The following is a 26735-nucleotide window of genomic DNA, read 5'->3' on the forward strand; positions in this document are numbered from 1 at the left end:
TTGCTAAAATCAATGGTTTTAAGAAATTAATAGCAGTCTATTAACTTTTTAAAGAGTCTGTGGACACTACTAGCAAAACGGGCAACTCACACAGATTTAAATCTGTGTGAAATACTATCATTTCACACGGATGTCAGTGTGTAAAGGCTTTTACCTACAGTGCAGCTACGGATTGTTTTTCGGTTGCCTTCGGAGGGGGCGCTAATGCTCTATTCACACGGTTTTGGGAGTCCGTGTGAACATTTATCGTGGGTCCCACCATCTATCAACATACATAATTAAATATTTGATATTAAGTATTTAATATCAGTGTGGACTAATGAGATATAAAAAATTAAAAAAAATCATTTCACCATTTGTATTTAAGGGTATAATTTTAGCATTTTTGTTTTTTTTTTCAATGTACATGATACAGTATTAAAGATTAATTAATATAATTAATTTTATGAGTCAAATCCCATATAATAATATTCTCATTTAGTCACAATTTCCAGATCTGTTCTTCAGCAACCATCACCGCTTCATTGTCATCAAATTCCAGATCCATAGGAAGAATTCACTCCTAAATAACTGGCGATCTCTGTAAAGGAATAGTGAAGAAAGCAAAATTATTGATTGGAATAAAGAATTAAAATTGATGAATATAAATCATCCAAACCGCATAATTTCTTTTGACATCAGGGTCAGTAATCAGGAGAATTCTTTCCTAGAAAAAAGAATAAAAGATTAGATCTTGGGAAGAAGCTAATGAAGACCCAGATCAAGAATGCAATAACAAATTATCAACGAGAGATAAATGAACTACCTACTGTTATCTGGAAATCCATAGGCTTCAATGTTGCTGCTGCTGCTGCTGCTTTGCATCTCTCTCAATTTTGCAGACCCACTCTCAAATCATTCGAATCCCTCAGCTGAAAAATCACCTACCATCTCTTCTTAGTCCTCACTCCGATCGATCGCTTCCAATTTGAGCACCGACGAGCTTCTTCAGATCGAACCCCAAGAGATCCAATTCCCTTTTGAATTGAAGAAGTAGATCTATACCATGATAACATGCAAGAATTTGTGACTGGAAAGGATAAGATATGTACGAGAGAGAGAGAGAGAGAGAGACAGAGAGGGAGAGAGAGGCACTATCTCTTCTTCTTCTTTTTTGAATAAAGAGGCATTATCTCTTAACACGGGTAATGTTTAATTTATTGGGTATAGAAATATATAATGTGAGTTAATTAATAGTGATTTATTCTAAAAAAGAAAAGAAAAAGGTAATTAATAGTGACCAGCATCTCATCTCACACTGACATCCGTGTGAGATGCAAAAGTCATTTGTGTAGAATTATAATTTTATTATTACTAATAAATATCATTTAAAGATTTATACAGAATTCTGTATGTGTTTTTTTTTTCACACGGATTTCCGTATCTTTATTTTTCACAGATATCTGTGTAACGCTAATTTCACACAGATATCTGTGTCAAAAAGTTTTAGTCATGGAAGACCGTCCCTCCACAATTCATATAGCACGGAAAAAGAAAGATTTTTTAATAAACTAATATTTGATATATGTGTGAATTAGGCTTCACACGGACAACCGTGTGAGTAGATGATAAAGTATTTTAACTTTCACACGGAAGTCTGTATCTGATGTTGTTTCACACGGACAACCGTGTGAGTAGATGATAAAGTGTTTTAACTTTCACACGGAAGTCTGTATCTGATGTTGTTTCACACGGACAACCGTGTGAGTAGATGATAAAGTGTTTTAACTTTCACACGGAAGTCTGTATCTGATGTTTTTTCACACGGACAACCGTGGCTATTGTTATTCTATAAACTCTTGTGGGCCCAATCATACTTATTTCATACGGATTTTTGTACATATTGCCAATTCACACAGACATCCGTGGCTTTATAAAATCTGTGTGAGGAAAATCTGTGTGAGATGCTTGTTTTGCTAGTAGTGGGACTTTTCAAAAAGTCTGTACAAATCCAAATACAATACACCCCCCTAAGAGAACTTTTGAGTGACTTTGGTGCAGACCGTAGCCCTAGTTCAATAGTTTAAGCGATCGAATTCCATTGCAATTGTATCAATAACAAAGCAGTGAGTTAGCAGAAATGTAAAAATATGTATTTTTATGCAAATGTTTCTGTGGTTGTTATAGAGTAAAGCAAGAAAGGCTTTGCCGTACGTAGCAGAAAAAACAAGCACCAGCTTTGAAGACTAATACGCAGAAAAATGCTAACGTTTGCAAAGTTGGAGAAACCCCAAATATAAGAGACTATAGAATCCAATGAGTGGCATTAGTTACCGAGGCACATTCTCTGAAAAGCTCCGCCCTTCATTTTCTCCCTATCTTTAGGCATCTGTGAAATTCCTTTGTTCTTTCAAATTGTGGTGGTGATGGCGCCATCGCACATTTCTCCTCCGTTATTGTCTTGCTGCTTAGGTGACCACTTGTTGGGGGTCGCTTGGTTTGGACCGATATTGTCTAGATCTGTAAATAGATCGAATTTGAAGCAGATCGACTTAAATTTGAATCTGTTTAGTAAAAAAAAATTTCAACCCGACCCACTCTGTTAACCCAGCGGATCGTTGATAGGTCAATTCAAATCCGTATCCGCCGGATTAACGGATAATTTTAAATAGTAATATTAAATTTTTATCATCATACCTCATAAAACATTAATAAAATATTAAAACAACATGAAAAGTATCGCCAAAAGTTGAATAACATTATCAAAAGATTCCCTAGAACGATAAACTAAAGTAACCAAAATACTAAATTTTCAGAGTCTTAATATTTTATATTTTTGAAAAACAATAATGTATTAATAAAAAAAATATTATTATTATGAAAAAGGACTGGATCATTAACCGATCGGATCAACCTAAATCCGTGTTTGATCCTTTAAATAAACTGATTAACAGATCCGGATCATTAACATATCAACAAATTAGATGTTCGATCTAAACCGATCCAATAATTACGGATCCAGAGCAGATTCAGATCAAAATCTGGTAAATTTGCAAGTCTAGTAGTATCTTGTTGGGTTGTTTGTTTAGGCTATATAACTTTTTTCTTTCTTTTTTTTGTGGTTACAGAGGGGATCGAAACGTCCCAAAACAAAAACAACTTAGCTAGCAAGCCTCACACTAGGCCTTACTTGTTCTGCGCATTTTTACAGCATCATCAAGGTCTTCAAAATAAGCCTGAGAAACATGAATCAGAGGACTTTCAAATTTCACAACTCCATAGGCATGAGTAATGCTATTTTTAATTAGTAAGGCAGTCAGCAACCATGTTACACTCCCTATAAATGTGTCTTAGAGAAAAAGATTGGAACTTATCAATAAGATTTCTGCAGCAAGTCATGAGAGAGCCAAGAGAATGAAGAGAAACATCAGTGTTCTTAATGAGCCTCGCAAGAATTGCATAATCAGATTCAACTTCAATTTAGTTGTTTGTTTAAGCTTTTTTTTTTTTTTTTTAGGGCAACAGAATCAAGTTTCATTAATAATATCAACGACCTCGCTCGGTCAAGGTAGAGGGATTGGAAAATCCCTCATAATACATCTCAATGCACAAGTCAGTCTGCAAAGAGCAGAGCAACAAAAAAAAAACAACCTAAAAAAGAAAAAGCAAAAATAAAAAACTCCTACACCAAAACAACCCTAAATCAAAGCAACCAATATGACAAGCGTTGACGCCTAAGACCTTCAATGATGTACATTGCCACTCATCAACCAGCAAAATGCAACGATCAAGGGCAAGGAGCATGGAGCAAGCGTCGAGCAAACACTCGCTTGTTCAAAGCAATAAAATAGAAAAAGCATCCCTAACCCTCCTAGGGTAGGGGAACCTCCTCCAACTAGGAACAAGAGTCACAATCACCCGACCACGAGGACGACTCTTTTTCTTCGGAGCCTTCCCAACAGTAGTAACAGGAACTTCCACTAAACCCACCTCAAAAATTCCTTGCAAAGGAATTAACGGGCGCCAAACAGAGTCGCTTCCAGTCCTGGATTAGATCAATTTCGCGAGTCTTGTGCACACCCAATGCACTAGTTGTGTTCCAGCCCTCAGAATCAGCATTGGGCCCAATAGCCTTCACAAAACCCGGCCCCACTCCCTTTAATCCAGTCAAATCCAACCCAGCGGTCAACCCTAAATTGAATTTAGGGTTTCCCGCCGAAGAAGTCGGGGTCGCCTCTGGATCACCCTCCATGCCGGCTTGCCTCACCTCTAGCTCCGTTTCCAGCAACACCGACCCATGCTGCTCCTACACTATCCCAGTCGACTCCATCCCCACCGCAGTCGCCACCGAGGCTAGCAAGCTCTCCTCCGGTTCCGAACCCGATTGCGACACGACCACCAAACCCTTACCACAACCCCCACCTTCATAGCTGAACAACCCGAACTTTGGAAAGATGCTTTGGCACTTTTCATACCGGAATTCCAGAAGCACCGAGACCTCTAGTGAAAAGTTGTACATATGTCGGGCCCAAATTCTCCAGTCGCACATCGTGGATCACCCAAACCTCTGGATCGGATCCTTGCGCTGCACCGCCGTCAGGTCAACCCAAACAAAAACCCCCAGATCATTCCTGAGGAGGTTTAGGGCACGCTCATTCCGCATGGCCATTCTCAGCCCCTTCACCACCACCCAAACCTTCAGATGATGAAGAGACACCGCCTCTAACGAGTTGATGTCGTCGTAGTCCTCCAACACCAACATCGAACTGTTGTAAAACCATGGTCCGCCATTAAGGACACGGTTCTTCTCCTCCTTGTCCTTGAACTAGAAGACAAAAACTCCAGCTTCATCCTCCTGGATCAAGATCCTCTCCTTGAGCCCCCATATCCCAGAGACCGCCGCCGTGAGCAACAGGATCACGACGGGTTTCTGCGGAGAGAGAAAGCGACCACATAGGTAAAAGAAGGGATCCTGGATTACTTTGCCGCCCCCAACCAGGCTCACGGCATCTTCTGGTCCTTCCAGCAATGACAGCCTAAACAACGACTCCCCATCACAGAACAATCTCGGTCAGTTTCTCCGCCAGAGAGATACCCTAGCAAAGAGAGAAAAAGCCGACTTTGTTTGTTTACGCTTATTTGTTGTTTCTTTTTAGTCTTTAATATTTGACCCATAGTTAGGTCCTTAATTTTTTTTTTTTTTCACTTTAATGAAATTATATTTGTTTTTGTTTGTCAAAAAAATAATAATAATAATAATTACCAAAACCGACTTGGTCCAAGGATAAAACTTACACTTTTTCGCATTTACTGGAGTATAAAAGTTGCCTAGCATAAGTAGGTAAGTAGGGATGACCCAGTTCTGACGGTCCGATTTGTCTGTATTGACTATTAATCGAACTGATAATTTTATCATTCGATTAGTTGTGACACCAAAAAGTCGGTTCAGTTATGTTTCGCATTGATTTCAACAAATTGACCCATATTTCTAACGAAAATTATATCAAAAACCTAGCCTATCTCATACAAAAATTTACACTATCATGGATCGAAAGTAACTTGACCCTCAAGAATTTTAGTCTGAAGCTTGGACATGGGGACCAAAAGGAAAGCAAAAGAACGTAGAAAGCAATACAGAGACAAAACAATATATCAAAAAGCAAACAGCGTCGAAAACAAAGGCAAAGGGGACAAAACAGAGCAAACAGAAAATGGACGAAAACCACAAGCGTCTACACAAAGTGCTCAAAGAGACCATTGAAGGCCCTTCTTCTACTACAACATCATTATCACCATCAGCCAGATTCCTTTTCCAAATGTTTGGATCAACACAATTCACAAGGAGCTTTAAACTTGGGAACAAATTAGCTTGCACTCCAATGCTAAATTATTTATTGGTATCTCCGTGTATGCAAACAATGCACTGAAGAAATCTAGGCAGACCCAATTCGTTAGTATTCAACTCCTTGACATCTAACTTGCATATTTGTACAAACCTCTCAATATTTCCCACATTTTCCAGAAAATTAAACTTTTTTTTTTATTTGGATTAAATTCGTCATCTGTATATAAAAGGAGCCGAATGGGTTTTGTATGGACTGGTGGAGTTTGAGGGTGCTCTTGATAGTTTGAAGAGAATGGGTGTGTTGGGATTAGCTTGTGCTTCTACTTGGTCCATACAAAGGGTAGCTATATTTGTAGTATTGGGTTTGGTTTTGAACTTGGGTGTGGTGTGTAATGGAGGCAAAACAAGCACTTTTGTGAGGCAAATTAACAGAAGTTTGGATATGCCTCTTGACAGTGATGTGTTTAAAGTCCCTCCAGGCTATAATGCACCTCAACAAGTATAGTTTTTCAAGATTTATAGCTTAAGCTTCTGTTATTAATTGGATTGATCATGAGGTGTACTCAAACTTTTGGTGTTTAATTTTGTTTAGTTGTATGATTAATGTGTGTGTTCTTGTGTGAAGGTTCATATAACGCAAGGGGACCGTCAAGGGAAGGCTGTGATTGTGTCATGGGTGACTGTAGATGAACCAGGTTCCAGTACCGTGCTTTACTGGAGCACGAATGGGAAGCAAAAGAAGGCTGAGGGAAAAGTTAAAACCTATAAATTCTACGATTACACTTCCGGTTACATTCACCACACCACCATCAAAAAATTAAAGGTACAATTTTATGTTTAGTTTCAGATTTCCCTCGATTGTTATTTCTTCAAATGCTAGGTTGGTGTGGAATCTGTATGAGAGAGACTAAGTTTTGGAGGTCTTTTATTGAAATGATGAATGTAGTATAAGCATTGTGATCCAATCGTCTGTGTTCTTGTAGTTCAATACCAAATATTACTATGTCGTTGGAGTCGACCACTCTGAGCGGCAGTTCTGGTTTATGACTCCTCCTGAAGTTGGGCCAGACGTCCCTTACACATTTGGTCTCATAGGTAAGTATTCTGTATCAAAAGATTCAAAACACAATACATAGTAAGGATCATCTAGCTCGATAGACTTCATTCAACATTTGGCATTATGAATCATAGATAATGGTTCCAGTCTTATGATATATTCTTGTCTTTCAGGGTTCATTTTGGATGAATGGTTTCGAAAATAGTGATTTAGTTAATATTGTATAGTTAAATTGCATGCTCGAACTATAAGAATCTAATTGGATTTTGAATTGAAAGAAAAAGTTCAAATGAGTTTCAAATGCTTCCTTGTTATAGTTAATTTAAATCCATTTCAGTTATATTGTATTGAGCTAGCTATTTCAAATGTCTTTGGTCTTATGTTTTGTAATTTCTTCAAACTAGTATAGCTTTAATATGAAGACATAGTGTTTATTTTGGCCTTAATCTTAAAAGCATGGGAACTACATAATGGACAAGATCGGCAACACTGCATTTCCATACATATGAATATCATATAGACATGTCTGTACAGTTACCATTGGGTTGCAGGGGATCTGGGTCAGACCTTTGATTCAAACAAGACGCTAACTCATTACGAGCTAAATCCACTGAAAGGAGAGACAATTTTATTTGTTGGCGACCTCTCCTATGCGGATGACTACCCAAATCATGATAATGTCAGATGGGATACATGGGGAAGATTCACAGAGCGAAGTGCTGCTTATCAACCTTGGATATGGACTGCAGGGAATCATGAAATTGATTTTGCCCCAGAAATTGTAAGCATCTCAAAAAACCTTTGGTTTCTCTGGAACATAAACTTGTACTCGTAGTTGTCTTTTCTTGTCTTGGATAAGATCATACATGATATAGTTATTTTTAGTACTATAACATAATACATCTTTGGAGACATACATAGAGACTATTTCTTGATGTTAGTTTTACCTCGGTTGGTATATACTTTTGTAAGAAAACAACGTATGATAGGTAATAAGTGTATTCGGATTGCCACCTATAAGAATGATTGTCTTCTTCGGGAAACCAAAGAACGCAAGCACGGCCTGCATTGCAGAAATGCTAAACAACAAGATAAGCATGGATGTATGATAGCTAATGAACGTGAGGAAAATTATTATATGGTCTCGGACCATGGTGCCATATTAGTTTATTTACAGTTGTCCATGTTATAAAATTTGAACCAGAATTTGCTGCTCAATCATTTTGCATATGCACTTTCCAAGTACTGATGAATCATTGGATGAACTACTTTTACTAAAAGAGAATTGGTACTTTTATATATGGCAGGGTGAAACCAAACCTTTTAAACCTTACACTCACCGGTATCATGTCCCACATAAAGCATCAGGGAGTACTGCCCCTGTTTGGTACTCAATCAAGAGAGCTTCGTCCTACATCATCGTCTTAGCTTCATATTCAGCATATGGTAAGAATATATATTATATTCATGCATACTATTTTTATCAACATGAGTAACGAACAAGTCTATCCAGCAAAAGGTATGAAAAGTGTAGTAGTTTCAGATATATTTAACATTTTAGTTAGATCATCTGTACAAAATGTCTTTGTTAGGCACGTTTCTGTTCCTTGTTTTGTTGTTTTCAATGCCAAGAAGAAAAGGACTTTGTTAATTAAGGTGACTGATTAAACAAGTTCATTCAACCATATTATTTCATTTTTCTTACTATCTTGTTTTTCTTTAGGTAAATACACTCCTCAGTACGTATGGCTCGAGCAGGAGCTATCAAAAGTTAATAGAAGTGAGACACCATGGTTGATTGTCTTAATGCATTCCCCATGGTATAATAGCTACAACTATCACTATATGGAAGGAGAAAGCATGAGAGTGATGTTTGAGCCGTGGTTTGTACAGTACAAAGTTGACGTGGTATTTTCTGGTCATGTCCATGCCTATGAACGATCTGTAAGTGCTCGATGTATATGTTCTAAATCATTAGTTTCAGAATCATTTTGTTTGATACCTGCTATCTGCATAGAACTGGTCATTGTCTCTGTCAAATTACTCTCTATTTGTAAAACTAAGATTTTGCAGTTCAGCATATTTTATCCCTGATGAATTCAATGTTTTTGATAAGCTACACAAAACCCTTTTGAGGAAAATTACTTTTCACAAATTCTGATAGCTATGTGAAAGGAAACTGCATGTATTTATTTCCTTTTTCCCTGCCCCATTAATCATCATGAGCGCATTGTTCAATAAGTGATTTCTAATTCTATATAACACAGGAACGCATATCCAATGTTGCATATAACATTACAAATGGTAATTGCATTCCTGTGAAAGATCAATCTGCACCTGTGTACATTACCATTGGGGATGGAGGAAATCTTGAAGGCTTAGCAACCTCGTAAGTATAAATGAATATGTGTAACATGATATATTTGATATTTTGTGACAATACTTGAATCATTGAATGTCTTCTTCTGTGTGCAGCATGACAGAGCCACAGCCAGCGTACTCGGCCTATCGAGAGGCCAGTTTTGGTCATGCCATTTTTGACATCAAGAACCGAAGCCATGCTTATTTTAGTTGGCACCGTAATCAAGATGGATATGCTGTAGAAGCTGATTCTATGGTGTTCTTGAATAGATACTTTCATCCTCTTGATGATTCCACAAGTGCTTGAACATAATGTCAGAAATATACAACACAACTTTCGGCTGCTATTGTTCTTGTAGAATATATACCCAAATGTATAGGTTAAAAGACTTAATAGTTGATACTTTCCTAGTTTCCTCGATCCGAAGGCTGAATCATGTATATCTTTCTACTTATTTCCTTGTTGCTACATATACTATCATTTTCTTGCTCTGCTATCACTATATACTCATGTTGTTCATCTCTATATTATCAGCGGTATTGCTATATATAGTTTTCATCGTTGTTAGAGTTCCGAATTATTGCATCAATTCTTCCTCTGCAACATCCTTTGCAACTAAGTAGACATTAATATATAGTAAAGCAAATAGAGTTCATCAACCGCAACGAACTTTGGATAAGAATTTAAAAATTAACCACTTAAATAACTTAAATGCCATCTCTGTTAGCTGTTTGTATTTTGTTATTCTCTGTTCTCTGCTTGGTTGTACTATTTGGCTTGCTTTTAGTGAAATCTTTTCCAGACCAAAGAAAACAAAAATGCACACAGCAACACTGCATACTAAAGTTTCGTACACAACAGGAAGCAGAGATAAAATCATGGAGTCGCAATCTTCCCCCTAATGTCGCTGCTTCAGTTTTTGATAATTTCAATGTTGGTTGCCCTAGAGGCTTTTCTTTGTAGTTTTTTTCTTATTAAAAAAAAAAAAATTGATAGAATCATCTACACATTATAAGTCCACATCGCATTTATACTTGTACAATACATTATAGTACTTAAATAGGATGGTGGTCATAGAACTCAAAATCTGGTAGTGTGTAACAGCTCCAGATTCAAATGTAAAATCTAGTCCATATTGCATTTGGCCATGGGGTTGTTTACATAGACAATTCATGTGTTTCTCTTGTTCTTGTGTCTTTTGGTCTTTGGTGATGCAGTCATCTTCAAATCTGAGGCAAGATTAGGGTGTCTTGACCCTTTGGATCGAGGTAAGATTGGGATCGAGGAAACAGTATAGCCAAAGACAAAAACTGGATGGAGGCAAGATTGACGGCTTAGTGTGGACATTAGAGGTGGCAAACGGGCGGGGCCGGGTGGGCCTATTTGTTCTACGTGCCATACTCGGGCCGACCCATTTATTATTGTGCTCGGGCTCGTGCCAGCCCATTTACTTGAACGTTAAGCCCGGGTCGGCCCATGCCCTAAATTCATATCATGCTAGGTCGTGCTCGGCCCATCCCAAAATTAGGCATGGTTTTAAAATCTTAATTTTGTTGTAGAGAAACTGAAATTGAGAGAGAGAAATTCGCTGTGTATTCTCATTGATAATAGGGGCCTCTTTATATAGAGGATTACAATGCATAGAATCTCAATCGTACAAGGAAAGTAATCGTACATTGAATAGGAATCTAGATCCTTCTAATTTAACCTTATTACCACTAGGTCAAGTAACCTAGAGTTTGGGCCAAACACAAATAGAGATATCCTTAAACACTCCCCCTTGTGTTGTCCAAACGCGGTGTTTCTCTCGTTGCCTCGTTAAAAACCTTGCCGAGTAACAAAAACCCAGTGGGACAAAAATAACCTCGGTCGAAGGGGAAAAAGAGCACAACACACCCTTCACGTTTCGAGACCATACATGTAGACATCTCCCCCTGATGTCTGCATCTCCCCCTGATGACTACGGTCATGGGAGTTCGGATAACTTCCGTAAACGATGCTACCAACATGTTTCTCGAAAGTGGAATTTAGGCAATGACTTAGTGAGCAAGTCTGCCACACTGTCCTCAGATCGAACCTAGTTCATTTTGATCTTGAGGAGAGTCTGTTGTTGCTGATTAAGCTTGGTGTTGTCGCTTTGATGTAGCCTTACTTCATTTGTTCAAAACAAGCTGCATTATCCTAAATGCTTGTAGGCTCATCTATGGTAGACTTCAAACCACAATTTTTCGAACATGCGTAATTATGGATCCAATCCATATACATTCACGAATCTCTTCGTGAAGAGCAATGATCTCTGCATTGTTCGAAGATATAGCGACTAGGGTCTATTTCTGTAGACCTCCAAGTTATCACGGTCTTTACCCATGGTGAACACTTAACCAGTTTGGGAAGACTTTTGTGTGGGTTAGAGAGATACCCAACATCAGCAAAACCTTCCAAAACACATGTTGTTTTGGGATGGGGATAGAGGACGCAGGCCAGTGTTGGCGGCGTTCCTGGTGTGTGATGGGACCGAATCCATCATCTATCTGTAGGGATAGAACAAGCCCATATCAATCGTACATCTCAAGTACTGAAAGATATCTTTTACACCAATCCTAATGGCGTCGCGTTGGCGCAAAGTTATATCTTAGTTAACAAGCTTACTGCAAATGAGATGTCCGGTCTTGTGCATTTAACTAAGTACAATAATACGCCTATTGTACTCGAGTAAGGCACTTCTGCCTCTAGCACATCTTCGTCATCATCCTTTCGACGAAGCTAGAGGATCCTTTTCAGGATCAAGACTACGAACGATCATGGGGGTGCTTGAAGGCTTGACCTTGTCAAAATGCCTAAGCATCTATCGACACGATGCTCGAGTTCCAAACCGAGACATAATCGTGTTCTCCCAAAATCCTTCATCTCAAACTCGGATTTCTAGTGTTCAGCGGTTTCCCTTAACTCTTTAAGGGCTTCCAATGAAGATCATGTCCAACATGAACCGCGATAGAATCCGAAACTTGTTATGGAAACGCGTGGGCATATCCCTTCCCAATCAAGTAGTCACTTTAGTGAGCGTTACAACCTCTTTGTAAACGCGCTCCGTGGTCTAGAGCCACTTGACTTGGGTAAATGAAGTTCACCATGAACCTTCATGTATATTCCGTATCTAGATCTCCATAGAGATACGTAGTGACCACATTTGTAAGCTGCATGTTCAGTTATTCGGAAACTACCAAACTGACAAGGTAGTGGAGTGCAATAACATCCATTATGAGAGAATATGTCTCATCGTAGTCGATTCCAGGGCGTTTTGTGAGAAGCCTTGCCCCATAAGGCGAGATTGCCATCTCTTTTTCTCATCACGCTTTCTAACGAAGACCCATTAGTCAATAGGTTTTATGTCAGGAGGTGTTGACATTACTAGCTCAGAAAACCTTCCTCTTCGTTAGAGAATCCATCTTAACCTGGATCGCATCTTTCCATTTAGGCCAAATCTCTCTACGTTGGCATTCATTCATCAACGGAGCGTGGTTCGATATCGTCTAACTCAACAAACTCATGCGCAACGAAATGCGCAACTACATAATCAATTATGATGGAGTTTCTATCCCACGTCTCATGTACACTAGTGTAATTTTCATAGAGCTCTATATTCTCAGGAATAGGGTTCTAACGTTGAGGCGTCCCCCAACGATAACCATAACCCGGAAGATTCTCATGAGACGGATTTTGAGTGTCGATGATCAAAGGGTTGGAATGTGCCAAAGTATCCTTCGAACTCACGGGCCTCCCACGCATCCTAGCTGGGGCCATGGCCTATAACGCCAGAGTACCACTCTCTTTGGCATTGGCGCCATGCCTACCTCTGTGTAGGGTGGCGCTACGTCCTCTCGTAGGGACTTCCATCCTTGCGGGCATGTTTGCAGCATATTTGTGTGATCTCGTCACTTTAGTAGGGATCGAGATGAGACATAGTGGGGACAGGCCACGACAATTCATGTCGTTCCTGCTGAACATCTGTGTTCTTATCTCCCCTAACGACGGGAAGACTGTCTCATCAAAGTGACATCCGCAAATCTAGCGGTAAGGAGATCGCCATGCAAGGGCATTAAGTGGCGGACGATTGTTGGAGTCTCAAATCCAACTGAGTTGCTCATTCGTCTGTAAGGACCCATTATAGAGCGCTGTGGCGGCGCAATTGGCACATAAATGGCACACTCAAATATGCGTAAGTACGATATTTGTACCCAGTCACTAGCTGTAACGCAGAGGTAGATTGAGTGGCAGTGGGTCGTAGACGAATTAGCATTACTGCATGCGATATTGCATCACCCCAAGCGGATAAGGAGATTGGGGCGCATTTCCAATGTCCTGACTACCATCGTAGTCGTTTCCGCGAGACCATTTGGGTGTGTACATGAGAATATGATGTCCAACATCAGTCTCATTGCAATATCCATCGAAAGTCTTCGATGTAAACTCACTAGCATAGTCAAATCCAATTGACTGAATAGGATGATTCCGGGAGTGAGCCCGTTGTCATATGATGTGTGCTAGGAGTGTTTCATAAGCAGCATTACAAGTGGACAATGGCACAACACGTGACCAGCGTGTTTGCATATCAACCAACATCATGAGATATTTAAATGTCCGCAAGTTGGTGGAATCAGTCCACAAAATCCCTACGGATTCTATGTAAGAACATAATGAGTATTTTCATATCCTTTGCATAGGACGGTCTCAGCCCTAATTTTCCTAAGGAAGTGGCTTCGTAAAATGAGCGAGAGGCCTTAGAAGCAACCAAGGAGAGTTTTGGTTGGGCCTGAGCGTTTGAGACGCATATTGAAGCAAAGTTTGTGACTACATCACCCATCATGGTGTCATGACCATGGGAAGTGGCATCCATGGCGTTATAACCATGGGGATTGACATCCATGGCGTCATGGCCATGGGTAGCGCCATATATGGCGTTCTCACAAGGGACTTGGGCGGTCATATGGCGCCCTAAGACAGCTGCAGCGCCAGATGCTGCAATTGTTGCGGTCTTGCTAAGTCCAGGAACCAATTTTTGATTCTTGCTTCATTTCGCTCGAGGGTGTCCATGTGAAGTCTTTAGTAGACGGATCATCATATCATGACCAGGGTGACTTATCCTGTCGAGACAAAGCCAATATGTGTCTAAATCCAAGAGATCTTCTCTCATAACTTTATTGGATTTAATAGCTCGAAAAGTGACATACAGTCCACTAGAGAGACACATAAACTTCTCTAAGATGCGCCTTCGTTCGCAATCATGAGAGGCATTGCAAAGGAACTCATTTCTGTTCTCTACATGCATTTTCGCATGGAATCTGTTGGCTATTCATAGAGTGTGATTTGCCCTAGGAGCGTAGAGAGTTTCTGTGACATTAATCAAGGTGCCATTTGGCAAAGAGAACTTGGGCTATTCCATGTCCTTGAATTAATACTGATGGCCCAGCCATCGTAGTCACAAAGTAACATGCTCATGAATCAAAATGGAGTCATAATGAAAAGAACTCAAAATTTTATTCATAAGCCAACGGAGTACATCATTGTCTCTTAACCATTAGGAGAATCTAATCCAAATGTTTAGCTAATGCAAAACAATGGTAGTCGTCTAACTTCTTTCGGTAATTCCAACGCAAATGTGACCAGGTGAGTAGGGAGATGTCGGTGGAGCAAAGCTCGCTTAATTACCACTTATCTCAAAACCTTCCTAAACATCACATTTACATTGAGTACGCCTACTTTGAAAAAAAGACTAAACCATAGGCATCTACTACAAAAATAATATGGCAATTGCCTACATCTCTTGGAAAATAAAGACTTAAACAGGATTGGCGATCTATTGATCCCAGCCAGATTTGTAGTCTTTAACCCTTCACTCTAGATCATCTTCTTGATCTTCTTGTTCTACATAGTGAGCTTCTCTTGCTTCACAAATATGCTTTGTAGGCGGTGACAAGTTCTTCACGAGCTCTACAAATGTGTGCCCAATGATCAGACACTCCACATTGAGAACATACATCTCTTTGCTCGAACTCCATTGATTGAGGCGCTTTGAAAGCGTCATTTAGATGGCTCTTAGTGTTGGTGGCGCCACCAACATGGCCAGAGGCGTTGCCTCCCTCTCTCTTTCCACGTTTACCTCTTCGGTTCCGTGTTCGCCTATTTTGGCAGTTACCTTCCCAAGTAGAGCGATTATATGGACCAGAACGTCCAAAAGTATCCCTAAGATTAGGGTTTCGCTCTTGGCGCCTTCTCTTAGGGGTGCGACTATAATTGGATTTCGGAATATGTTCTGTTTCCACGGATCTCGAATTATAGTTCTTCACAAGGATATTGTCATGCTTTTCAGCGACATTCATAGCTCCAATAAGCTCATGAAACCTTGTTATCTGTCCTGCAGTAACATCGATTCGATAGTTCATAGCAACCATCAATGCAGAGACGGGGAAGGTAGAGAGAGTCTTTTCAATCAACATCGCATCTGTGATCTCTTTACCACAGAATTCCATTAAGGATTTAATGCGAAGTGCTTCCGAGTTGTAGTCAAGAACTGACTTGAAATCATAGAAGCGGAGGCAATGCCATCTCACTTCTAGGTCAGGAAGCAGGGAGTCACGGACGTTGCCAAATATTTCTTCGAGTGAGACCCACAACCTTCTGGGGTCTTCTTCATTCATACACTCGTACTGGAGCGAATCATCCATATGACGAGTCATTAGGATGACGGCTTTCGCCTTATTTGTCTCTAAGGCTGCTCTATTTGCTTCCAAAGCTTGAGCTTGCTCAACAGTTAGCACGTCCTGGCTAGGCTCGAGAATCGTATTCAAGATTCCATCGGCCTTGAGATGCTGGCAGATATCACGAACCCACCTGTGATATTCAGAGCCAGTTGTTCCCAATGGAGCAAAGTCCAATTTGTTCAGGTTACTCATCCTGAAAGAGAACAAGAAAAGGGTTAGTTTCGGAGCGGAAAAAGCTACCACGAAAACATATAAAATTTCTGAGCGTAGTCGCTTATAAGAAATTAGGAATTTCCGAGCGTAGTCGCTTCCAAGAAATTCGATTCCAAGAGGGATTGGATTAGATCGAAACAATGATGTTTACAGTCGATCGTTTTATCTCAACAAACTCTAAGTTTGGAGGACTCTACAAGCTCCAAGCTTGGAGTGAGCACGAACCCCCACAGTTCGGCTTAATTTGGTCTCCCCTATAATAAAGAAGAGAAAAGTAATAAAAACTTCAAAAACGGGAACTTTTAGAAAAGTTTACCTTGAAAAATTGCCGGAAATCCTAACTCGAAAAGTTGGCCGGAAAAGTCACCGGAAAGTTGGCCGGAAAAGTCGCCGGAAGTGGCCGGAAAAAGGTTGACCGGTCGTTGACAGGAGGGTTGACCGGGGAGCTGGTGCTGACTGGGCGTTGACGTGGCTGATGACGTCAGTGGGCTTCTAGGCCGAAGGCTTGGGCCTGGTGTCGTCAGTGGGCCAGGTGCAGCAGTGGGCTTGGTCGGGTTAGTGGGTCAAATGGGCTGCTGCCTCCTTTTCTTTTCTTTTGCAGTGGGCCGCATCTTCTTTCTTGGACCTATCTATTTCCCTTTTATTTCTTTCTTCTGCCTTTGACCTAAGTGAAAGCTGCGGGCCCCTTTGTTTTTCTTTCTTTCTTTTCCTTTGTGGCCGCGTCTTCCCCCTCCACTTCTTTCTTTTACTTTCTTTTCTTCTTCTTGCGGCAGTGGGCCACTTCTGCCCTCTTCTTCTTCTTTCTTTTACTTTATTTTCTTCTTCTTGTGGCAGTGGGCCACTTCTACCATCTTCTTCTTCTTTCTTTTTCTTTATTTTCTTCTTCCTCTGTTATTTTCGCTGGCAATTGAGCTTCAAGGTGGGCGGTGGTGGTTTCTGGGATTTGAAGGCTAAGAATTTAGGGTTTCAGGGTTAGGGCTTCGTGCTGATAACGTGTTGTAGAGAAACTGAAATTGAGAGAGAGAAATTCGCTGTGTATTCTCATTGATAATAGGGGCCTCTTTATATAGAGGATTACAATGCATAGAATCTCAATCGTACAAGGAAAGTAATCGTACATTGAATAGGAATCTAGATCCTTCTAATTTAACCTTATTACCACTAGGTCAAGTAACCTAGAGTTTGGGCCAAACACAAATAGAGATATCCTTAAACAAATTTGACTATTTTTTATTTTTTTATTTTGTAATGTAAATTAATTTTATTTTAACTACTCAGAAAAATAAAATAAATTATTCAAATAAATAAAACTTAAACATTTTTTCTAATCTTTTTTTTTTTTTTTAATCGAAAGAGGTCATCCAATTTTATAATTCAGCAAGCAGTACCAGAAATGACACACCCCAAAGGGACCGACAGAAAGAGCCTTTCTTTAGGACATACAAAGAACTTATTCTAAACAAATAGAACCTCGCACTCCTGGGTACACCCACCTTTTAGGAAGTTCATGCACATTTATTCTAACAAAACCTATGAACTCAGAAGCAAATTAAATAAATATATCAACCGAGCACTAGATTTTGCGACCCAAACAGAATTTAAATATTACTTGTAGATAAGGATGCCGTAGCATCCCCTGCAGCGCCACCATCTTTTAGCAGTTCCTTCATTTGCTCAGCCTCAGCTTCACCACGGCTCTCCTCCTCAGTTGCTTCAGAAGTTGGAACATCCCTGTCACTATCCCTTAATTTCCATTTCTTTGATTTCTTCCCCTGCAGCTTCTTATCAAGGACTCTAGCACATTTGGGTTTATTCTTGCTACCCTTAAAGCGCTCCAAATTCTTCTTCCTTGGTGAGACCACCAATTTGCCATTCTTTTGTTGCAAGACAAGTTGCATTCCATCATCAACTTGAAGCAAAGGTTCAAATAGAGACACATACCTCTTACCAATGCGCCCCAGGACCTCCACAGACTTTCTCTTGATCCCCAGCACCGAGGTTTGTACATTGGAAGACTCCACCACCATTGTGTCAGCACTGCCTTCCAACCTTGAAGGCCTGATTACGGCCAAATGTAAAGTACTCCCAGCATTCACTTGACCAGTCTGTTTTGGGAGATTCTAAGATGCCTAGATCTCCAAGAAAGCAGCCATATTGAACCCTGCAAACAGAGTATCTGTCTGCATGGCACCCCCCATCAACAAGGTAGGGAACTATGGCATTATCTCCACCGTTTCCGGGGCTCCAACACTACCAGTCGAAGCTGGTTCAATCGATTTTAGCAAACCCCGCTCTTCCTGCTACACTCCCTCCTCAGGTGTTTTGTGGTTCTTCTGTCAAAGACAGACCGACCATTGCCGCCGCTTGCAACTGTGCAAGGATCTCATCCTTTTCCTTCGTCAACAATGCATCACAACCTGCCTCTCCATGCTCAAAATAACCACAGCTGCAACAGAAACCCTTGATCTTTTCATAGATCAAAGTTAACTGTGATACTACCACCGATGAAAACTCAAAGAGCTTCCACACTCGGATGCACTAACGAACATCAAACACCAGCCTGATCCGTTGTTCTTCTTCCTTCCTATACAAAGTCGTTTGGTCGAATCTGGTCAGCCTGCCTAGAGTCGAAGCAACCAAACTCAAAGCTGTCTTGTTTCTCAGACACACGGGCAAACTTTTGACAGCTACCCATGTCTCCAACAGATTCAATGGAACCTTTGCCGCTGACCCAATGCCATCATATGCATCAAGTAATAGCATAGTATTCCTATAAAACCACGGCTCTCCATGCAAAATCTTGTTACGCTCAGCCTCGCGTTCAAATTGAAAAATGAAATGATCACCCATGTCTTGGATAGTCAACCCATATTTGCTTTTCCAAATAGTAGAGATTGTACCTTTGAATCCCGGGTACTTGGCTTTGGGGCCAAGCAGCCTACCCACTATGTACCACCGATCAACTTGCAGCGCCACAAGCCCCGCCGTACCCAATGATACACGCGCAGAGTCAGATAGTTGAAGGCTTGCTGGATTGCCAGCCTCCATGTCAGCCATAGGGACAATGACGGTGTGGTAGTTTATCGAAGAAGAACGACGAAAAAACCATAGTAGAGACGGCTAGGTCATCACTTTTTCTAATTTTAGTTCTAAGATTAGGAAGAAATGATTTTTATATTCTACTATAAGAAAGAAATAAAGAAAACTCAAAATTTAAAAGATTTAGACATTTAGTATTATATTTTTTTTTCTCAATTCTATAATTGTATTATTGTGAGATCAATCTTTTTTAATAAACATATATTTAACATTTAGGAAAAAATACTTATGTTAAAATAAGGATATAATGTTTTATTTCACTACTTTGTCAACATTAATGGAATTGCATTGGTGGATTTGGTAAGACATTTTGAATAAAGAGTTCTAATGTTAAAATCTTATTGTTGAAATTTTTTTAATATATATTTAAAATTTATATTTGTAACGGGCAAACCCGCAATATCACCCAAGGTACGGAACCTCAAACCTGAAAAATCAGCCTGGCCTAATCCAATGTCTCACCGCTTGGTGGTCCTTCTTGGTACCGAGCCCATTGTCATGGATGCCAATATCAACCCTTCCTAGCTGACAGCTCAAACCGACTATTTCCACCCCATGTTGAAAATATGCTTTTCTCATCCAATAGAGATGTCAAAGTACGTTTGCGTCACATTTTAACTATTGAAGAAAATATTCTCTACATCGTAGTGACATGTCTTATATTGGGTAAAGACCTTAAAACCCTCAAAGAAAATTATTTGGGTAAGATTATATGCTCTAACATTACGATGCAAATCTACTTGTGACTGACTTGAGCGTGAAAGGGTAATTAGTTGGTATATATCTACCATCCCTGACCTTTGTTTGCCTTCCTTACTAGTAACAAGGACTACGTGAGCATTCCATACCTATCGATAGGTAAGACAACATAAACAACACTTAAAACAAAAAATGAAAATAATAAAATTGTTCAAGTAAACCCTAATTTGTGTTTAGCCCAAACTCTAGGTTACTTGACCTAGTGGTAATAGGGTTAAATTAGAATGATCTAGATTCCTATTCAATGTACGATTACTTTCCTTGTATGATTGAGATTCTATGCATTGTAATCCTCTATATAAAGAGGCCCCTATTATCAATGAGAATACACAGCAAATTCCTCTCAATTTCAGTTTATCTACAACACGTTATCAGCACGAAGCCCTAACCCTGAAAACCCTAATTTCGTAACCTTCAAAATCCTGCAACCACCGCCCCACATATCGAAGCCCTATTCCCAAGGAGCCCAGAACCGGCGGCGGAACCACCGAAACCGGCCGAAAAACCCCTGAATCGGCCATCGGAAAAATCAGACCGGCCCCTGCCTTGTGCCTGCCCCTGCAAGCCCTACCGATCAGCTGTCGAGATCTGCCGAGCCCTGTGCCTGCATCTGCCTAGACCTGCCGACAGCCCCTGCAAGCCTCCTGCCGAGACCTGCTGAGACTTGCTGAGACACCTGCCGAACCCTACGCACCCCTGTGCCTGCCCCTGTCGACATATGCCGAAAGCTCCGCATAGCCCCTGCCGACACCTGCCGAACCCTGCGCACCCTGTGCCTGCCCCTGTCGACATCTGCCGAAAGCTCCGCATAGCCCCTGCCGACACCTTCCGAGACCTGCGCACCCCTGTGCCTGCATCTGCCAACAGCTACCTAGCACCTGCCGAGCATCTGCCTGCCAGCCCTGCACAGCCCCTGCCTAGCTCCGGCCACCAGTTTCCGGCCACTTTTCCGGAGACTTCCGGCAACCTTTTTCCGGCCACCCCCGTCATCTTTTCCGGTCAAGAATTCCGGCATATTTTCAAGGTAAACTTTTCTAAAAGTTCCCGTTTTTGAAGTTTTTCAATTTCTTCTTCTTTTCTCGGGGACTTCCAACATTCCTTCTTCTACCCCCCTTTCTTCTTCATAGGGGAGACCAATAGCCGAACTGTGGGGGTTCGTGCTCACTCCAAGCTTGGAGCTTGTAGAGTCCTCCAAACTTAGAGTTTGTTGAGAATAAAACGATCGACCACATACATAGTTGTTTCGATCTAATCCAAAACCCCTCTTGGAATCGGATTTTCTTGGAAGCGACTACGCTCAGAAAATCCCTAATTTCTTGGAAGCGACTACGCTCAGAAATTTTATAGTTTTTCGTGGTAGCCTTCTTCGCTCCGAAACTAACCCTATTTTCTTGTTGTTTTTCAGGATGAGTAACCTGAACAAGTTGAGCTTCGCTCCACTAGAGACAACAGGTGCAGGATACCACAAGTGGATCCGTGATGTGCGCCAGCATCTTAAGGCTGATGGGATCCTGAGTACGATCCAAGAGCCAAGTCAGGACGTGCTTACTCCTCAACAAGCTGCTGCTTTTGAAGCAAATAGAGCTACTAGAGAGGCGAATGAAGCTAAAGCCATTATTCTCATGACAAGACACATGAATGACGCGCTCCAAAATGAGTACCTCAATGAGGAAGACCCAAGAAAACTATGGGTAGAACTCGAGCAGTGTTTTGGCAACGTCCGTGATTCCCTGCTTCCAGACTTAGAAGTGAGATGGCATAGCCTACGCTTCTGTGATTTCAAGTCTGTACTTGACTACAATTCAGAAGCACTTCGTATCAAGTCCATGATGGAATTATGTGGACAGAAAATCACTGATACGATGTTGATCGAGAAGACTCTCTCCACCTTCCCCGTCTCTGCATTGATGATAGCCAAAAACTATCGGATTGATGTTAATGCTAGACGCATCACAAGATTTCATGAGCTAATTGGTGCCTTAAACGTAGCTGAAAAGCACGACAACATACTTGTGAAGAACTATAACTCTAGACCCGTAGGAACCAAGTCAAATCCGGAGTCTAATTATAGTCACGCCTCCAAGGGAGGATGCAAGGAGCGAAACCCTAAGAATAGGGATAATTCTGGACGTTCTGGTCCATATTCTCGCCCTAAAGAGGAAGGAAACCGCCAAAATAGGCGTACACGGAACCGTGGAGGTAAACGTGTGAAGAGAGAGAGAGGCTAAGCCTCCGGTTATGGTGGTAACGCCACCAAAGGAAATAACCGTCCTCATAACGCTCCCAGAGCGCCTCGATCAAGGGAACCTGACCATAATGATGCTTGTCTCATATGTGGATCAAGTGGACATTGGGCAAAGAAGTGTACTGCATCCCAGAACGTTGCAAACGCATACAAGATGTATCGTGAAGCAAGGGAGGCAAATTACATGGAACAAGAAGATCAAGATGGAGATCTCGATCTAAGGGTGGAAAACTACAAGGATCAAGACCCAGAAACTGACGATTTTGATTAAGTCTTTTTATTTCCAAGAGATGTAGGCAGTTGCCATATTATTTTTGTAGTAGATGCCAATGCTATTAGTCTTTCTTCAAATTAGGCGTACTCAATGTGAGTGTGATGTCTAGGAAGGTTTTGAGATAAGTGGTACTTAAGTGAGCCTCGCTCCACCGACATCTCTCTACTCACCTGGTCACATTTACATTGGAATTACCGAAAGGAGTTAGACGACTACCATTGTTTTGCATTAACTAGTTTATTGGATTAGATTTTCTTTGGTTAAAGAAAAGATGATGTAATTCCGTTTGGCTTATTAATAAAAGTTGAGTTCTTTTCTTTATGACTCATTTTTTTAATTACGAGCTTTTCTTTTAGGAATGGATGAACTTCAATGTCTTGCGGATAGTGCGACTACGCACACCATTCTACGACATAGGCAATTATTCTTGGAGATGTTGCCTACATATTCATCTGTGACTACGATGGCTGGGCCATCAGGTTTAGTTCAAGGACATGGAATGGCCCAATTCCTTTTGCCCAATGGCACCTTGATTAAAGTCACTGAAGCTCTCTACACTCCTAAGGCAAATCGAACCTTATTGAGCTTTAAAGATATTAGAGCAAACGGATTCCATGCGGAAACGCATAGTGAGAACGGAATAGAATTCCTTTGCATTACCTCTAATGATTGCGGAAGAAAGCGCATCCTACAGAAGCTTATGTGTCAATCTAGTGGACTTTATGTCACTACAATTCGACCTATTGAATCCAATAATGTCATAAGAGAAGATCTCTTGGATTCAGACACATATTGGCTTTGGCATGACCGACTAGGACATCCTGGTCGTGATATGATGCTCCGTATACTAAAGACTTTACACGGACATCCATTCTTCAGAGTGAGAAGAAGCAAGAATCAAAAATTGATTCCTGGACTTAGCAAGACCGCAACAATTGCAGCATCTGGCGCTGCAGCAGTCTTGGGGCGCCATAGGGCCGCCCAAGTCCCATGTGATGACGCCATCAATGGCATCAACCGTGAGCATGACGCCATGGTTGTTCCTCCCAATGGCCATGACGCCATAAACAGAAATTCCCATGGCTCCAACGCCATGATGGGAGATGTAGTCACACATTTTGCTTCTAATAGCGCTACAGACGCTCAGGCCCAACCAAAATCTTCATTGGTTACTTCTAAGGCCCCTCGCTCTTTCTGCAAAGCCTGTTCATTCGGGAAATTAGGACCGAGACCGTCCTACGCAAAGGATCCCAAAATACTCATTCCGTTCTTACAGAGAATCCAAGGGGATATCTGTGGACCAATTCAACCATCATGCGGACCTTTTAAATACTTTATGGTATTGGTTGATGCGTCGACACGCTGGTCACATGTCGCGCTGTTGTCCACTCGAAATGCTGCTTATGCTAAACTCCTCGCCCAGATTATCCGTCTACGGGCTCACTACCCTGACCATCCTATTAAGTCAATTCGACTTGATAATGCTGGGGAGTTTACATCGAAAATGTTCGATGACTATTGCATGTCACTGGGGATTGATGTAGAGCATCCAGTTCCCCATGTTCATACCCAAAATGGTCTCGCAGAAGCCGCTATCAAACGACTACAGATGATAGCACAGACATTGGTTATGCGCACCAATCTCCCTGTTTCTGCTTGGGGATATGCAATATTGCATGCAGAGACGCTAATTCGTCTACGACCCACTGCCACCCAATCTTACTCTGCGTTACAGCTAGTGACTGGGTACGAGCCTGATATCTCGCACTTACACATTTTTGGGTGTGCCATTTATGTGCCTATTACGCCGCCACAGCGTACTAAGATGGGTCCACAACGACGAATGGGCATTTATGTTGGATATGAATCTCCAATGATCGTCCGCTACCTTGAACCTTTGACAGGCGATCTCCTTACCGCTAGATTTGCGGATTGTCACTTTGATGAGACAGTCTTCCCATCGTTAGGGGGAGATAAGAACACCGATGTTCAACAAGAACGACAGGAATTGTCGTGGTTTGTCCCCACTATGTCTCATCTTGATCCCCGTACCGCACAGTCCGAACTTGAAGTGCGAAGAATAATCGAGCTCCAGAACGTAGCAGACACTCTGCCTGATGCGTTTTCTGATGTTACCAAAGTGACGAGATCACACATACCTGCTGCAAACGTGCCTGCAAGGATCGATGTCCCAAATACTGGACATCACGCCACTCCTGTGACACCAGGAGATGGCGCCATTGCCCAACATGGCAATGATGTGGCATTTATGGCCGCAGGTCCCTCAAGAAAGCGCGGTAGACCGATTGGTTCGAATGATACTCTCCCTAGAAAGAGAGCGAATGAGGCACAAACAAATCCTTTGATCATCGATACTCAAAATCCGTCTCATGAGAATGTTCTGGATTATGGTTATGTCCAAGAGACACCATTGGGGGACGCCTCAATGTCAGAACCTATCCCTGAGAACGTAGAGATCTCTGTTAATTACACTAGTGTACATGGGACGTGGGAAAGAAACTCCATCATCATTGATGATGTATTCGCGTATTCAGTGGCGCGTGAGATTATTGAGACCGATGACATCGAACCACGCTCCGTTGATGAATGCCAACGTAGAGCTGATTGGCCAAAATGGAAAGATGCGATCCAGGCAGAACTTGATTCTCTAGTGAAAAGAAAGGTATTCAGACCAGTTGTGCCAATACCGCCCAACACCAAACCAGTTGGTCACAAATGGGTATTCGTTAGAAAGCGTAATGAGAAAAACGAGATTGTAAGGTACAAAGCTCGCCTTGTGGCACAAGGTTTCTCACAACGCCCTGGAATCGACTACGAGGAGACCTATTCTCCCGTAATGGACGTCAAAACGTTCCGCTACCTTGTCAGTTTGGTAGTTTCCGAAAAACTGAACATACAGCTTATGGATGTGGTTACTGCATATCTATATGGGGATCTAGATACAGAGATATACATGAAGATTCCAGACAGAATTCAGTTACCTAAATCAAGTGGCTCTAAACCACGGAGCTCGTTTGCGATTAGATTGAAACGCTCACTATATGGATTGAAACAATCCGGACGGATGTGGTATAACCATCTAAGTGATTACTTGATTGGAAAGGGATATGTCAATAATGAACTATGCCCATGTGTGTTCATAAAAAGGACAAGTTCCGGATTTGCAATAGTAGCGGTTTATGTCGATGACATGAACATAATTGGCACCCTTAAAGAGTTAAGGGAAACCGCTGAACACTTGAAATCCGAGTTTGAGATGAAAGATCTTGGGAAAACACGGTTTTGCCTCAGTTTAGAGCTCGAGCACCGTAGAGATGGTGTTCTGATTCATCAATCAGCTTATACCCAAAAGATGCTTAGGCGTTTCAACACTGACAAGATTAAGCCTTCAAGCACCCCAATGGTCGTCTGTAGTCTTGATCCAAAGAAAGATCAATTTCGTCCAAAAGATGACGATGAAGAAGTGCTAGAGGCTGAAGTGCCCTACCTAAGTGCAATAGGTGCATTATTGTACTTAGCACAATGCACAAGACCGGATATCTCATTCGCTGTGAACTTGCTAGCTAGATATAGCTTTGCGCCAACACGACACCATTGGACTGGTGTTAAAGATATCTTTCGATACCTAAGTGGTACAATCGATATGGGCTTGTTCTATCCCTACAGAGAGAAGATGGATTCGGACCCATTAAGTGCCAGGGACGCCACACATGGTGGACTGCGTTCCCTCTCCCCATCCCAAAACGATATCAGTGTTTTGGAAGGTTTTACTGATGCTGGGTACCTCTCTGACCCACACAAAGGTCGCTCCCAAACTGGTTATGTTTTCACCATGGGAAAGACCGCGATATCTTGGAGGTCTACAAAGCAGACCTTAGTTGCTACCTCTTCGAATCATGCAGAGATTATTGCTCTTCACGAAGTAGTTCGTGAATGTATATGGCTTCGATCAATAGTTACGCATGTTCGAAGCAATTGTGGTTTGAGTCTACCACAGATGAGCCAACAAGCATTTATGAGGATAATGCTGCTTGCATTGAACAAATGAAGCAAGGCTACATCAAAAGCGACAACACCAAGCACATATCGCCTAAATTCTTCTACAATCAGCAACAACAGAAGC

At 41.4% G+C, this 26735-nt stretch overlaps 1 protein-coding gene and 1 long non-coding RNA gene across 2 annotated transcripts; one reads left to right on the forward strand and one right to left on the reverse strand.

The window, feature by feature from the left end:
- Positions 1 to 417: 417 nt before the first annotated feature.
- LOC133735523 (uncharacterized) lies at positions 418 to 1169 on the reverse strand. Its single transcript, XR_009859080.1, has 2 exons — positions 806 to 1169; positions 418 to 580 (listed from the first exon to the last, which is right to left on the reverse strand). It is a non-coding gene; the product is annotated as an uncharacterized LOC133735523 (long non-coding RNA).
- Positions 1170 to 6012: 4843 nt separating this feature from the next.
- On the forward strand, positions 6013 to 9771 carry LOC133735522 (purple acid phosphatase-like). Its single transcript, XM_062162925.1, has 8 exons — positions 6013 to 6323; positions 6450 to 6647; positions 6808 to 6919; positions 7433 to 7662; positions 8189 to 8327; positions 8605 to 8825; positions 9149 to 9270; positions 9357 to 9771. Exons 1-8 carry the CDS (start codon positions 6117 to 6119, stop codon positions 9547 to 9549), a joined length of 1422 nt encoding a protein of 473 aa, XP_062018909.1. The 5' UTR covers positions 6013 to 6116; the 3' UTR covers positions 9550 to 9771.
- Positions 9772 to 26735: the final 16964 nt, after the last annotated feature.

The sequence above is a fragment of the Rosa rugosa genome, chromosome 3 (genome assembly GCF_958449725.1).
Source record: "Rosa rugosa chromosome 3, drRosRugo1.1, whole genome shotgun sequence".
NCBI classification, from domain to species: Eukaryota; Viridiplantae; Streptophyta; class Magnoliopsida; order Rosales; family Rosaceae; genus Rosa; species Rosa rugosa.